General features: G+C 51.4%; 1 protein-coding gene across 1 annotated transcript in view; it reads right to left on the bottom strand.

Moving 5' to 3' along the window:
- The window catches only part of DNAI4 (dynein axonemal intermediate chain 4), an 80,972-nt gene that overhangs the window by 52,779 nt on the left and 14,641 nt on the right, over positions 1-13,552 (bottom strand). Inside the window, exons 2-3 of the mRNA XM_044674762.1 lie at positions 12,989-13,538; positions 337-520 (exon numbers count right to left, since the gene is read on the bottom strand). Coding sequence (XP_044530697.1) covers positions 337-520; positions 12,989-13,538 — 734 coding nt within the window. The remainder of the gene's footprint in view (positions 1-336; positions 521-12,988; positions 13,539-13,552) is intronic.

Genomic DNA, 13,552 nt, shown 5'->3' with positions numbered 1-13,552 from the left:
AGAAAACAATCGGCTTTCCAAACGCTGCGGCGTCAGCTGGGGGGTTCAGTGGCTCGAAAACCAGGCCTGGAGACGGGTTCCAATCTGACCTCAGACTTCCTAGCCGGGTGACCCTGGGCAAGTGTCTTAACCCAAATGGCTGGCCCTCACGGCCCTTCTGCCTTGGAGCCAACCCCTAGCATGGACTCTGAGACAGGAGGGAAAGGCTAAAAAAGAAGACTCGACGGGTTTCTCCTCGCGCAGGTGGTCTGGACCGAGTGGCAGCGAGTTCCCTTCCGGCCCTCAGCTCCCAAAGTGCCCTTACAGCAAGGCCGAGCCCCCCAGGCCCGCACACACCTGGACGGCTGACTTGCCGGTGTGGGAGCCCTTTTCCCCTTTGATCTCCGTAGGCCCGCTGGTGGTTCTCGACAAGGCCGTTCGGCTTTGGTTCAGGCTCGTTTTGCTGCGGCTCATGCTAATTTTGCTTAGCGAGAGGCTGACTCTCTTGATGGATCCAGGTTTTATCGGGGTGGGACTGGCCCTAGAAGAGCAAAAGACAAAAAACAGTTAAGCTGGCGAATGAGGCGGGTTTTCCGCTTGGAAGCAGGCGAGCGCTTTTCCCTTCTTCTGTTCACATTAAGCTCGCAGAGGCCAGGAGCTGCTTCTCTTCTTCTCTGTATCTAGCCCTTCACAGGCTCTCCAGAGTGAGCGTCCAATCGATGCCTGCTGACTGAGCGACACACACTTATTACCGTGTGGCTAAGACTGGAGAAAGAGATACAAAGACGATCTTTAGGAAGAAACATTGAAAAGACTCCAGAATCCCATCTGAGCAACGACGATACGTTTTTATCGGCTGGTGTTACTCTTACGACAGGAGTCATTCAGGCAAAGGCCGTAGACCGACGTTGGGCAGCGTTAAGCCTGCGTCCAACAGTTAACTCTCACGGCCCCTGAAGAAGGAAGCATCCATTCCCTGCCTCAGAAAGCCAACTTAAACCCTCTCCTCCTTTCTGATCCCCATAAAGAAAATCCCTCCTGGAGCCTGACATCCAAGAACTCCCCCGCCACATCTGGGTCCCTCCCATAAGGCACTCCAATGACCTTTCCTCCCCCAAGTCCATTTTAGGGGTATGAGACGTCCCTCCCCAAACCCCAACTTGGAGCACGTGCTTTCCCTGACACGCCTGCTCTCCCTCAAGCTGGGCGAGTGGCTCTGTGGGGACAACCATTCCGTCTAGATGGCCATATGGTATGTGGACAGACTCTTTTGCCTGCCTGAGGCACATCACAATAATACGGCTTTCCTCCATCCTGGCTTCCTAAGGACCAGAATCCCAAACCCAGGTCTTTGCCCCAACGCCAAATAGAGCAGCTCCATCAACGCTGAAGATGCAGATGTGTCCAAGTGCCCAGATGTATCTTTTCCAAGAGAACTCAAGGCAGCAAACATCAAGCAGTTGCTACCCACAATGCCCCACACCAGAGCAAAGATTAAGCAAAAGGCCAGTCCCTGCCTTCAGGGGGCTCATCCTCCAGGAGTGAGGCGGCTCTTAGTTTGTATTGCTTTGGGGTAGATCACAGGATCCCCACTTAGGAAGAGGTCCCTCTACAAACATGTACCCAAGCCAGGACCTACTGACCTAATTTAACTCAACTTCTCTAGGCTAAAAGACTTAGAGATATAAACATAAGCTTCCAGTGGGTTGGTTTTTTTATTGTAATGACAACAGGCCGGCTTTATTCTGCACCATGTTCTTTACTATTATTTCTATGGCATCTCGGTAGTCTGTTTAGTGAAGTAATCTAGAGGGAGAAGAGAAGAGGGCTCAGGACAAAACACGGAGACAGAGATGGAGCAGTTGGAGAGGTAGGAGGAAAACCAGGAAAGAATAGCAGCCCCACAACTTCAAGAGGAGTGATCAAAACTGTCAAAGGCTGCAGAGAAGTCAAGAAGAGTGAGGACTGATTTTTTTAATTGAAAATTTTTATTTAATTAATTGATTTGGAATATTTTTTCAAGGTTACATAATTCATGTTCTTCCCCCCCCCCATAGCCGATGCGCATTTCCACTGGGTTTTACATGTGTCATAGATCAAGACCTATTTCCATATTATCAATATTTGCATTAGAGTGATCATTTTAGAGTTTACATCCCCAGGCATATCTCCATTGAATCATGTGATAAAGCAGTTGCTTTTCTTCTGTATTTCTGCTCCCACAGTTCTTTCTCTGGATGTGGATAGTGTTCTTTCTCAAAAGTCCCTCAGAATAGTCCTGGGTCATTGCATTGCTGCTAGGAGAGAAGTCCATTACATTGGATTGTGCCATAGTGTATCCGTCTCTGTGTACAATGTTCTCCTGGTTCTGCTCCTTTCACTCTGCATCAATTCCTGGAGGTGGTTCCAGTTCACATGGAATTCCTCCAGTTCATTATTCCTTATAGCACAATAGTATTCCATCACCAGCAGATACCACAATTTCTTCACCATTCCCCAATTGAAGGGTATTTCCTCATTTTCCATTTTTTTTGCCACTACGAAGAGCACAGCTATAAATATTTTTGTACAAGTCTTTTTCCTTATGATCTCTCTGGTATATAAACCCAGCAGTGGTATGACTGGATCAAAGGGCAGATAGTCTTTTAGCGCCCTTTGGGCATAGTTCCAAATTGCCATCCAGAATGGTTGGATCCATTCGCAACTCCACGAACAATGCATTAATGTCCCAATTTTGCCTCCAACATTTGTTACTTTCCTTTGCTGTCATGTTAGCCAATCTGCTAGGTGTGAGGTGGTACCTCAGAGTTCTTTTGATTTGCATTTCTCTAATTATGAGAGATTTAGAACACTTTTTCATGTGCTTATTGATATTTTTGATTTCTTTATCTGAAAATTGCCTATTCATGTCCCTTGCCCATTTATCAATTGGGGAATGGCTTGATTATATAACTGATTTAGCTCCTTATAAATCTGAGTAATTGCACCTTTGTCAGAGGTTTTTGTTATAAAAATTTTTTCCCAATTTGTTACTTCCCTTCTAATTTTGATTGCATTAGTTTTGTTTGTATAAAACCTTTTTAATTTAATGTAATCAAAATTATTTATTTTACATTTTATAATGTTTTCTAACTCTTGCTTGGTCTTAAAAACTTTCCTTTCCCATAGATCTGACAGGTATACTATTCTCTGTTCACCTAATTTACTTAGTTTCCTTCTTTATATTCAAGTCATTCACCCATTCTGAATTTATCTTGGTGTAGGGTGTGAGATGTTGATCTAGACCCAATCTCTCCCATACTGTTTTCCAATTTTCCCAGCAGTTTTTGTCAAAATAGTGGATTTTTGTCCCAAAAGTTAGGCTCTTTGGGTTTGTCATACACTGTCTTGCTGAGATTATTGGGAGTGAAGATTGAGAAAAGGCTACTGGATTTGGCCATTAAAAGATCTTTGGTAACTAACTTTGGAGAGAGCAGTACTGGTGGGATGTCACAAGTCACACTGAGAGGGAGAGAAAGTGGAGGAACCAATTGGCCTTTTTAAGGAGATTAGTGACAATGGGCAGAAGAGCTAAGGACAATGGTATAGTCAAAAGGATGAGGTGAGGGTCTTTTTTAGGATAGGGGAGACATGGCATGTTTGTAAGTAGGAAATGAGCCAGTAAAATAGGAAGAGGTTGAAAATAAGTGAAAGAGTGGGCAGCCAGGTATCTTAATGGATAGAATCAGGCTTGGAGACAGGAGGTCCTGGGTTCAAATTTAGCCTCAGACACTTCCTAGCTGGATGAACCTCAGCAAATCACTCAACCTTCATTCCCCAGCCCTTATCACTCTTCTGCCTTGGAACCAATTCTTAATATTGATTCTAAAATGGAAGGTAAGGGTTTAAAAAAAAGGAAAAGGAAAAGAGTGGGAGTGATAGAGACTCATTCTGTTGAAGGAACCAGAATAGAATGGATCACTTGAGCAAGTAGAAAGGAGTTCACCCTGGTCAGGACTAAAACCATCTCTTCATATGAGACAGGGGTGAAGGAAGAGAGAGGGGCAGAACCCATCTGAATGATGGGAGATGAAGAAGAAGAGAGAAGAGAGGATTCACAGCAAATTGCTTCCATTTTTTTCTGTAAAATATATGTTCTCCTAGGTGGGGTTAGGGGAAGATGAGCTATAGGAGGTTTGAAGAGGGATGAGATTTGCAAGAGTCACTGTGGTGAAGGGCAGCTGGGTAGCTCAGTGGATTGAGAGTCAGGCCTAGAGACAAGAGGTCCTAGGTTCAAATCCGGCCTCAGACACTTCCTAGTTGTGTGACCCTGGGCAAGTCACTTGACCCCCATGGCCTACCCTTACCACTCTTCTACCTTGGAGCCAATATACAGAAGTTAAGGGTTTAAAAAAAAAGTCACTGTGGTGAGAGAGAGAGTGATTTGATATGGGAAGTCTGGTAGGACTGCCTAGTGGCACTGAGGGCCCAGGTGAAGTTAGGTAAATTGGTAGTGGTTGTGTGATTTTCCCCACCTTCATTTGAAGGAAGTGAATGGTGAGTGATCCAAGGCTGAGACTTGGCTGGGTGTGATTGGTGATATAATAAGGGGGATTCAAAAGAGGAGGAGAACATGGGGAGAAGAGAAGATCCAAGAGATGGCCTGGGAGAGAACTGCAGGGTCAAAGGATTGGAGGTCAAGGTGAGTGAAGAGTAGTTATGCACAGGAATTCAGAGGAAGAGGTGAAAAACCAATGGATTATGGTCAGATAAGGGGATAACCGGGCCCAAGGCAAAATCAAGGGCATGGCCAGCTTTGTGTGGTAGGGTGGGAGGAACTGAGCAGTTACCGTGTTTGAGGAAGAACCAGGATGTATGCTGAAGTCCCCTAGTATGAAGGCAAGAGGTAAGGAGGAGGAAAAACTTAAAAGTTCAACACATTGAGAAAGGAAGGGAAGTGACCTAAGAGGCTGTAGACAATGGCTACTAGGACTCTGATTGGGTGGCAGATATGAAGAGCACCAACCTCAAAAGAAGGGCGATTAGTGAGTGGGAAAGGGCGAGAACCCGGGAGGAGCAATGGGGAGCAAGGAAAGTTCCAAAGAGAATGGGCAATGCTGGAAAGGCTGGCCAGGGAAGCAGTGCCATCAGGAAAGCCAGGCTTCGGTGAGAGCGGGTAGATGGAAGAAATGGCAAAGGATCTTATTTAAACAGATTGGAGATGAAGAGAAGTTTGTGGTCTAAGGAACAGGCATTTCAGGGGGCACAGTGGAAAGGCTGGATGGAATCACGATGAAACTTTGCAGGGGGGAGGACTGAAGGGGATGGAAATGAGGAACTGGTTGGAAGAGAGCATGGATGGGGTTGGATGATGATAATCTACAGGAGTGAGAATGTTCATCACATGGATGTCCCTTTTCTACCCTCAAAGGACAAGTGTAGTAGGAGACGGAGGGGCGGAAGATAAAAGAGAATTGCTCTTCTTTGCAAGAGGTTTTCCACATCCCAGTCTGATGGGAGATGTTTGGCCTAAGAGCCTTTCCCCAGGCATATTTTCCTCAAAACCCTATGATATAGTCTGTTTATTATTATTCCCACTTTACAGAGGGGGAAACTGAGGCTCAGAGATTTGCCCATTAAGACACATTGGATGCCAGTGTTGGGATACACAGGTCTCTCCTGAACCCCAAACCATTATCTTTTCTGCTGCCCCAGAAGCCCTGTCCTCAACCCAAAATGATCAGGAGACATTCCTAGCTCTGCATCATTTGTGGGGGTGTTGAGACACTGGGCGGGGGCTTCAAGACATGGTAGATAATGAGACTGACTTGGGGGCGGGGTGAATACTGTGCAGCATCAGGAGGGGGAGGGGGATGCAGAGAAGTTCACCAGAACATCGGATGATCCCTGTTCAGAGCCCAGGTGCGAGTTCCCAGGAATCCCCTTCCTTCTTTGATCTCCTTCCATTGCCAGGGGTGAAAAAAGGTCCATCCAATGCCATCATCCCTATTCCCCCAATCCTTTCCATTTAGGTCATTAAATAGGTCCTAGAAGATGGACTAAATGAAGTGCTTCCAGGAGCTATCCAAGAAGAAAAAGGGGGGGAGGGGCGACCAAAATGTTTACTGTGGTCAAATGTTTGGAAGGTGGAAAAAAATGACTCAAAGAAGGGAGTCCTGGATGTCTGGAGCTCCATAACAGGTAGGAGGCTCTTTCCAGAGGCCAATGTAGGCTTCATGGGAGGAGAAAAGCCCCAACAAGGAGGACTATCCAGAAGTGGATGGAGCTGCCCCGAGAGGTGGTGCATTCCCCTTCCTTGGAGGTCTTGAAGTCAGTCAAGCAGCATTTGTTAATGCCATCATTGTTATATTTAGTTAAATTAGAATTTTAATGATTATTTCCTTTAGGCCAAATGCTACAATTCATTAAAATCGATTTATTAGTTAAACATCTACTATGGACTAGACACTGTGCTAAGTGCTAGGTTACACGGTCGAAACCAGTCCCCCTTGCTGCGTAGCCAGGAAAAGAACTGAACTCTGAGGCCCTTCTGACTCACCAACGGTATGATTGTGGCTCTGAAGGAAGCAGCTTTGGGGGTCCCAAGGCCCAACCAGGGAGAGGGAAAGAGGGAGGGGTACGACCGAGGCAGCTGTCTGTCCACCCGTGGCTAGTGGGCTGAGCTGCGCCATCTTCCCGGGCCCAGGTCTAGGACAGGACCCAGAGCTTCCCAACCCTGGGGGGGCCCTGCCAACCTCGACCCACTCCTACAACGGATGCTGTGTCTTTCTACAAAGGATCTTAAGGCATCTCCCTGATGTATACACTTGGGGGCTTTGGGATCATGAAGGGGGTGCCTGTGTGTGCAGGAAGGAGGGAGAAGTGGGGAGGGCGGCCCTGACGGAGGGCGAGGGAATCCCGGCGGCCAGCCAGAAAAGGGCAAAGTAAGGTCTAAAGATGGTCACGTGGGGTGAGGGATGAAGTCTTGGATCTCACATTGGCCACATTCCACCTCAGTTTCCTAGTCTCTAAAATGGGGACGACCCTGGCACTAATGGTGGCACTGACCTCACAAGATTAAATGCTGGTAAAGCAGCTTGAAAATGTTCAAGCATTGACGGGATGGGAGCTGTTCTTATGACTGCCTACTGTACAACCGTAGTACTGTACTACTCAAGACCAACCAGTCCCAGGCCAGTTTGGCTCCCGACACTGTGTGTGTGTGTGTGTGTGTGTGTGTGTGTGTGTGTGTGTGTGAGAGAGAGAGAGAGAGAGAGAGAGAGAGAAATGCACATGTATGTGTGCGGGTCACTCTTAGCCTTAGACAAGTCAGAGGGGGAAGCCTCCAACAGAAGGACTCTCCTTTGGACCTCGGATCCCCGTAAGCTGGGGGGCTTCCTGGAGGAAGCGATGCAGACTGGCGCCTCCTCCATCACTCTGGGAGAGGACTCAGGGAATGGTGTGGGCAATCATTGGAGCCAGTCAAGAGAGCCGCAAGTCAGAAAATCCCAAGACTCAAAGCCGAGGTTCAGAGTTCGTTTATTCGTTTTATTAAGCAGGAGAATAGCGAAGGGCAGTCCCTCCTCCTCTCCAGGAGCTCCCAAGGGTACAGATCATCAATATAAAATCGATGGGTGACTCAGGGTGGAGAGCCAGGCATAGAGGCCCTGGACCAGTCACTGAGCCTGGCCCTCCTCAGAACCAATACACAGTATGGATCTGGCTACAGAAGGTCAGAGTTTAGTTTTTTCCTGTATACAAAGGAAAGGGGTGGGTGGGTGGTCTCAGAGGACCACCTTAGCCTTCCCACCAAGGCCAGAAGGAAGCAGGAATTCCCAGAAGATCCAGGAATGAAAAAGCAGGTTAAGAAAAAGCAACCCGCTTCCTGCCCACAAGGGATTTCCATTTCAAAGGCCGAAACCCCAGGAAACAGACAAATGGAAAAGAGAGGGTGAGGGGCGGCCTGCCCCGAGCCCAGGCTGGGGGGAAGGGAGAGAAGGTCAGGAGGAAGAGAGGATCCCAGAACTAAAATACCCCGGCCTGGACTCAGAGAGGGCGGCCACTGTGTATCCTGGGAAAGGGCCTGGGTCCAAGAAGCCCAAGAAATCTGAGTTTTTAAAGAGAAAAGGAATGCCGACTTTCAGCAGGAAAGAAGGCCCGCTTGGGCGAAAACTCCTCTCGGAGAGAGAAAAGGCTCCCTTTCCTGGCGGTAGAAGAGATGGTACTGCAGGCTCTCCCTCCCGTCTTTCCTTTCGCCAGGGTGGACACTTCATTAGAGTATTCATTGGAAGCATCCTAGAATCCAGCAGGTGGTACAGCCGAATGGGTGGAGAAGCCAATCTCGGAGAGGGGAAGAGCCGTTTTCTTTTGGTTTTGTTCTCTGCCAAGGGTGAAAGGCAAAGCGGGGAGAAGATTCCAGGGCCGAAGTCCCTCCAAACCACCTTCTTTCCCAGGCCCCCTCGGGGCAAAGGCCTTGAATGCTAGGAAAGTGGGTCTCATCATCTGCCGCGGGAGTCTTCTCCTGGACCTTTCCAGCACCTCGATCTCAGACCAAGGAGAAAGGCAGGCAAAGCCTAGAACCCCTCCAACTTCCCGACCACGCACTGCTAGGGCAGTTGGAGTGAATCCCTTTGACTTCAGCCTCCTGGATCCAATGCACAGATGTTCTCCATAAAGGCTTGGAACACGCTGGGACGCGCCGTTAGCCTGGAAGGTGGAATATGGGCTACCAACTCCTGAAGCCAGCCAGCAAGGTGCCCGCTGCTTGTGTGGAGGCGTGAGGGGAGGGGGCCAGGCAGGGCAGCGCCTCTGCTCTCTCGGCCTGGGTGCTGCTAGCAGCCTCCCTCACCACTTGCTTACTGGGTCCTCCGGGACAACTGCCTTCCTTCCCTCTTTTTTTTCCTTTTCAAACTCTTCCCTTCCATCACAGACTCAATACCGTGTATTAGTTCCAAGGCAGAAGAGCAGTCAGGGTTGAGCAGTCACCAAGCTAGGTGTCTAAGGCCAGATTGGCACCCAGGACCTCGGTCTCTAGGCCCACCTCTCTATCCACTGCACCGCCTTGCAGTGCTCCTCTGCAGACAACCTTCTAAGAAGAGCTGTCGGTCCGTGCTCTGAACTGAACAGGGGAGCTCCGGAAGAGGCCGTTTTTCATCTTTCAAAAAGACTTTGATTTAATTCATGAAATATTGATGGATCTCACCTGTTACTCTGAAAACCCTCTCTCAGAGGAGGAAGTGGAGTCCCGGCAGCCTGCAGGGAACTTAGAATGGAGCAGACATGACAAAAGCAGTATGGAGAGATCCCCACCTTAGGGTACTTGGGAGGAGGAGGAAGCCCTTGGGCTGAGGGGACCAACAGGGTGTGGGCCTGCATTCAGCATGAAGGATGCAGAGAATTGCAGATGCTGTTGGGAGGTTCTGCAAATAGCAAAGGCCCAGGCAGCTGGCCCATTAGAGGTCCACAGGGGCCCGAGGCAGAAAGGGGGGCCCAGACAGACTAAAGGGTCCTTAGCAAACAGGCACCAGCAGGGAGAGACCCCCACAATGAGCCAAAAGCCCAAACAGTCTCCCTGACTGATGTGAACCAAACTGTGGAGGAAGAAGGCGGCCCAGGCTGCCAGAGGGGTAGCCCAGGAAGGGGCTGGCCTGTAAAATCTCTTTTTAAATGAAGCGATCCTGTTGGACACGTCGGAGCTCTTCCTTTTTCACATCCAATTCTGGGTTCCGTTTCCTGAGCTCAGCACGGACTGCTGGCACCAGAGAACAAGCCACATGAAAGGCGCTGACCATTTTCGAGAGGTAGTGACCCCACGGGAGAGAGTCTGACAGGCTCTCAGATCAAGTCTGCTTCCAGGTTGACAATTGAATTGCTTCTCCAAGTCACCTTTAATGAAGGTAGTTGGTTTCTTCAGGCTGGCTTTCTGGCCTCAATCTCTGGCAATGGTCCTGGCGTCCCCCTCTCAACCTCCCATACCGGAACAATTATGCGGGATTCTGCGTTCTTCCCCAGCCCCGAATCTGAAACCTCGGCTCTCTTCTCCAATTTCACGTTACTCCAGCTGGCCTGTTAGACTCTCAACTGATCTCGGATCTCCATCCTCCAAACCATCCTTCACAGCATCGTCCAAGTTTCTTTATTCGTTAATCTTCTGCCACTCAATGGAAACTCCACCAATGCCTTAATGCTGCCCACTGAATCAAGTCTAAACTCCTTAACCTAAAATTCAGGACCAGGGGCAGCTGGGTGGCTCAGGGGATGGAGAGCCAGCCCTAGAGACGGGAGGTCTTGGGTTCAAATCAGACCTCAGACATTTCCTAGCTGTGTGACCCTGGGTGAGTCACTTAAGCTGCACTGCCTGACCCTTATCTCCTGCCTAGGAACATTTAGTATCTATTCTAAGACATAAGGCAAAGGTTTAAAAAATAAAAATAAAAAAGGTTCACCTAGGTACCTTGACCATCTTACCATGCAGCTTTTGGTAAAGTGGCCCTTCTCACCCAGGCCAACCCCTCCACTTGGACCCAGATCCCATCCTTTCCTGCAGCTTGTCCTTCTCCTTTGCCCTTTTCCCCTCCTGACTGTCCACTTTCCTAGTGGGTGTCCTCCAGGCATCTCAACCTGGCTAGGCTTAGACTTTCTCTACACTGGCCAAGAGCAGCAGGAGTGCCCTTCTGGGGGTCCCATCCATTCTCTGCCTGCGGCCACACCCTGATTCTGAGCCTCAGCGCTGCTCACCTAGACTATGACAAACCCTCTCCGAGGGGTCCTGCACACACAGATGCCAACATTCTATTCCCCAAGCACAGTCTACCAGCAAGTGTTGACCAATGGCCACAATGTGCAAGTTACTGGAGGACTGAAAGAAACTCCGGCCAGTCCTTGCCCTGGAGTGGCTGCATTCTCTGGGAGGAGGGGATGAAAACACAAGATAACAAGCGAGGCCAGGCACATGGGGTACCCACAGGCCTTGAGGAGCTCACCTCCCTCCTACTGAGGCACAGGGCAACATTCTTCAGGGAGGTTCTAGAAGTATGGAGAGAAGACTCTTCAAGGGAAAGCTGGGAACGTGGCCCAAAGGGAACTAGCAGGGGCTTAACCTGGAAAGTCAGGCTTTCAGGGTGCCAACAAGTCTAACCTTCCCCTGCTCCCCTATTTGTCATTCAAATAGCCTCCCCACCTTTGCTGTTTAGTCCACTCTTTTCCTGCTGGCTCCGGGCCCCAAGGCTGTCTCCCATTCACATTCTCCTACTCTCTTTCTCCCCCTCCCTCTCCTCTTGGAAGGGCTCTATTTACTTGTCTGTATTCCTGGGCTTTCTCCCCATAGAAGGCAGGTTCCTTCATCTTCAGCATCTGGCAGTACCCAATTTACTGGGACACATACATGATCTCAGCAGTCCTGCTCTCATGCAGCAAAGAAAGCCCTCCCCCGCCCCCCCCCCCGTCCTTGTCCCCTGCCATTCTACTCTTTAAAACCCCATCCAAAGGCCCAAAGAAGGCCTTTCCAGACCCTGGGCTCTCCCTGCTCTGAACTGAGCCAGAGGGCCCATCCCTCTCTCCTCTTCACTTTGCCCAGCGGACCCCAAGAGCCCCTCGAGCTAGTGTCCATGGTCCAGCCCGGGGCTCGGCAGAAGCAGAAGCATGGTTCCATGCCAGCTTCCAAAGGCTTCACCCTCCCTAACACTCCCTCCCTCCATCTCCATGGCAGCACTGGGTCCTGGGCCTACCTGCCTGACCTACTTTCTCAGTTTACTTGGCCCACTCTGGACCCATCTTCTGTTCCCTCCTGCACATGGGTATCCCCTAAGGTTCTGTCCAAGGCTGCCCTCTCTCCTTACCAACTTGTCCCCCCGGTGATCTCATTGGCTGCCTCAAGTTACCTAGTACCACAGTCTGCCTTGAACCCTAGTCTTACCCACTTACCCAAATCTCAGCAGCAACCTTCCTGGCCCATTTAACATGCCCCAAATGGGGCTCTTCCTTTACTTCCCCAAACCTCACTCTCCTCCAGACTTCCCTGTTTAATTAGATGCCATCATCATTTTTCTGCCTTTTCAGCTAAACCTTCTAGAGTTAGAAGGTGAGCCGGAGGAGGAAATATTTGTAAAACCCTTAGGACAGTGCCGGCACATATCCAATGCCTAATAAATGCTCATTTCCTCACTCTCCTTTCAGCTCACATTTAAGCCTCTCCTGCTTCCCTTCCAAATCTACAGCTTCACAACCAGCTTGCAGGTGGGCAGCCCTCCTCCCCTGGGCCTTCCAAAATCTCCAGCTTCTTTGAAGACCCAGCTTCGGGGTCATCTCCCCCATGGGCTCCAGAGCCAAGGGTTCTTGTCCTCCGCAGGGTTTCCAGTTTCTCCTGGGCTCACGGCTCTTCCCATTTTGGCCTACATTACACCCAAGAGATCTGGGCCTCCTTCCCCAGATAGCCCCTTGAGGGAAATTTAGGGCCTTTAGTTTTTGCCTTGGCACCAGCAGCGTTTGGGGGGAACTTGCAGCGCTTCCATCCCAGCAGGCCATTAACAAGACACAAGGGAGAACAGGAGGGGCCCCCCCACCCCTTAGCCCCTTGGAAGACAATCCTGGAATCCTGAAAACTGAGGGAAACCAGAGCCCATGGGAGAGAAGTGGTTAGAGTCGGAGGGTCTCAGTCTCCTGAACGGAACAGAAGAGGGGTACCCTTGATGCCCTTGGGGTGTCCAAATGGCATCACATACAAGGGCAGCCTCCCGCAGGGCTCCTGGGCCTATCTGATGAGCCCCTGGGACTCCTTCCAGCTAGAACGCGGTGCTCCTCTCATTGGGGCCTTCGGGCTGGAGGGGCATCTGATGCCCCCAGCGTTAGAGAAGTTTCTCTTCAATGCTTGGGGGAGGCCGGGAGGAGAAGCGCTTCGGGGGGCACCCGGGGCTCCTTTCCGAGTGGGGCGTCCCGCCCTCCTCCCCTCCCCATCCCGATGAACAGATGGAGACCGGGGAGGTGCTGCAGGCCTGGGGTTGTGGGGACGGGGCCTGCCCGGGCTCGGACTTACTGGCTGGGATTGGGCTGCTTGGGCATGGTGGCGGCGGCGACGGCGGCGGCGTTGGAGGCGGCTGTGGCGGCGTTAGAGCTGAGGCTCGGGTCCCGACTGCTGTCGGACTGGGCGCGGGCGCGGTGTTGGCCCGGGCGCCATGGCGACGCCGACGCCGACGCTCCCGCCGCCCGCCTGGGCCCAACAAGCGGCCGCGCGGTTGGCTGCGGCAGCGGCGCGCCGCGCCCGGGGAGGAGGGCGCAGGCGGAGGGCAGGGCCCGCGGTTGGCGGAGGCGGAGGAAGCTCCGGGCCACGGCGGGCGGGAGGCGGGCGGCCCGGGCGCCAGGCCCCTCCCAGGCGGCGAGCGTCCGGGGCTGCAGGCGGATGGATGGGGCTCCTTCAGGCGGCGGTGGCGGCGGCTGTAAGTGCGGCCTCCGGGGCCTTCCAGCTCGGCCCCTACCCTCCCCCATTCCACCCCCGCCGACCCGGGACCCTGCCCCCCCCTTCTCGCCCCCTGCCCCGGCCCGGCCCCCGGCCCTAGCCCCGCCCGCGGGGCCCCGCCCGATCTCGGCTACCGGGCAGCCG

This window comes from Gracilinanus agilis, chromosome 4 (genome assembly GCF_016433145.1).
Source record: "Gracilinanus agilis isolate LMUSP501 chromosome 4, AgileGrace, whole genome shotgun sequence".
NCBI classification, from domain to species: domain Eukaryota; kingdom Metazoa; phylum Chordata; class Mammalia; order Didelphimorphia; family Didelphidae; genus Gracilinanus; species Gracilinanus agilis.
Note: the sequence above shows the minus strand (reverse complement) of the source record. Positions and strands in the feature narration are given on the sequence as shown.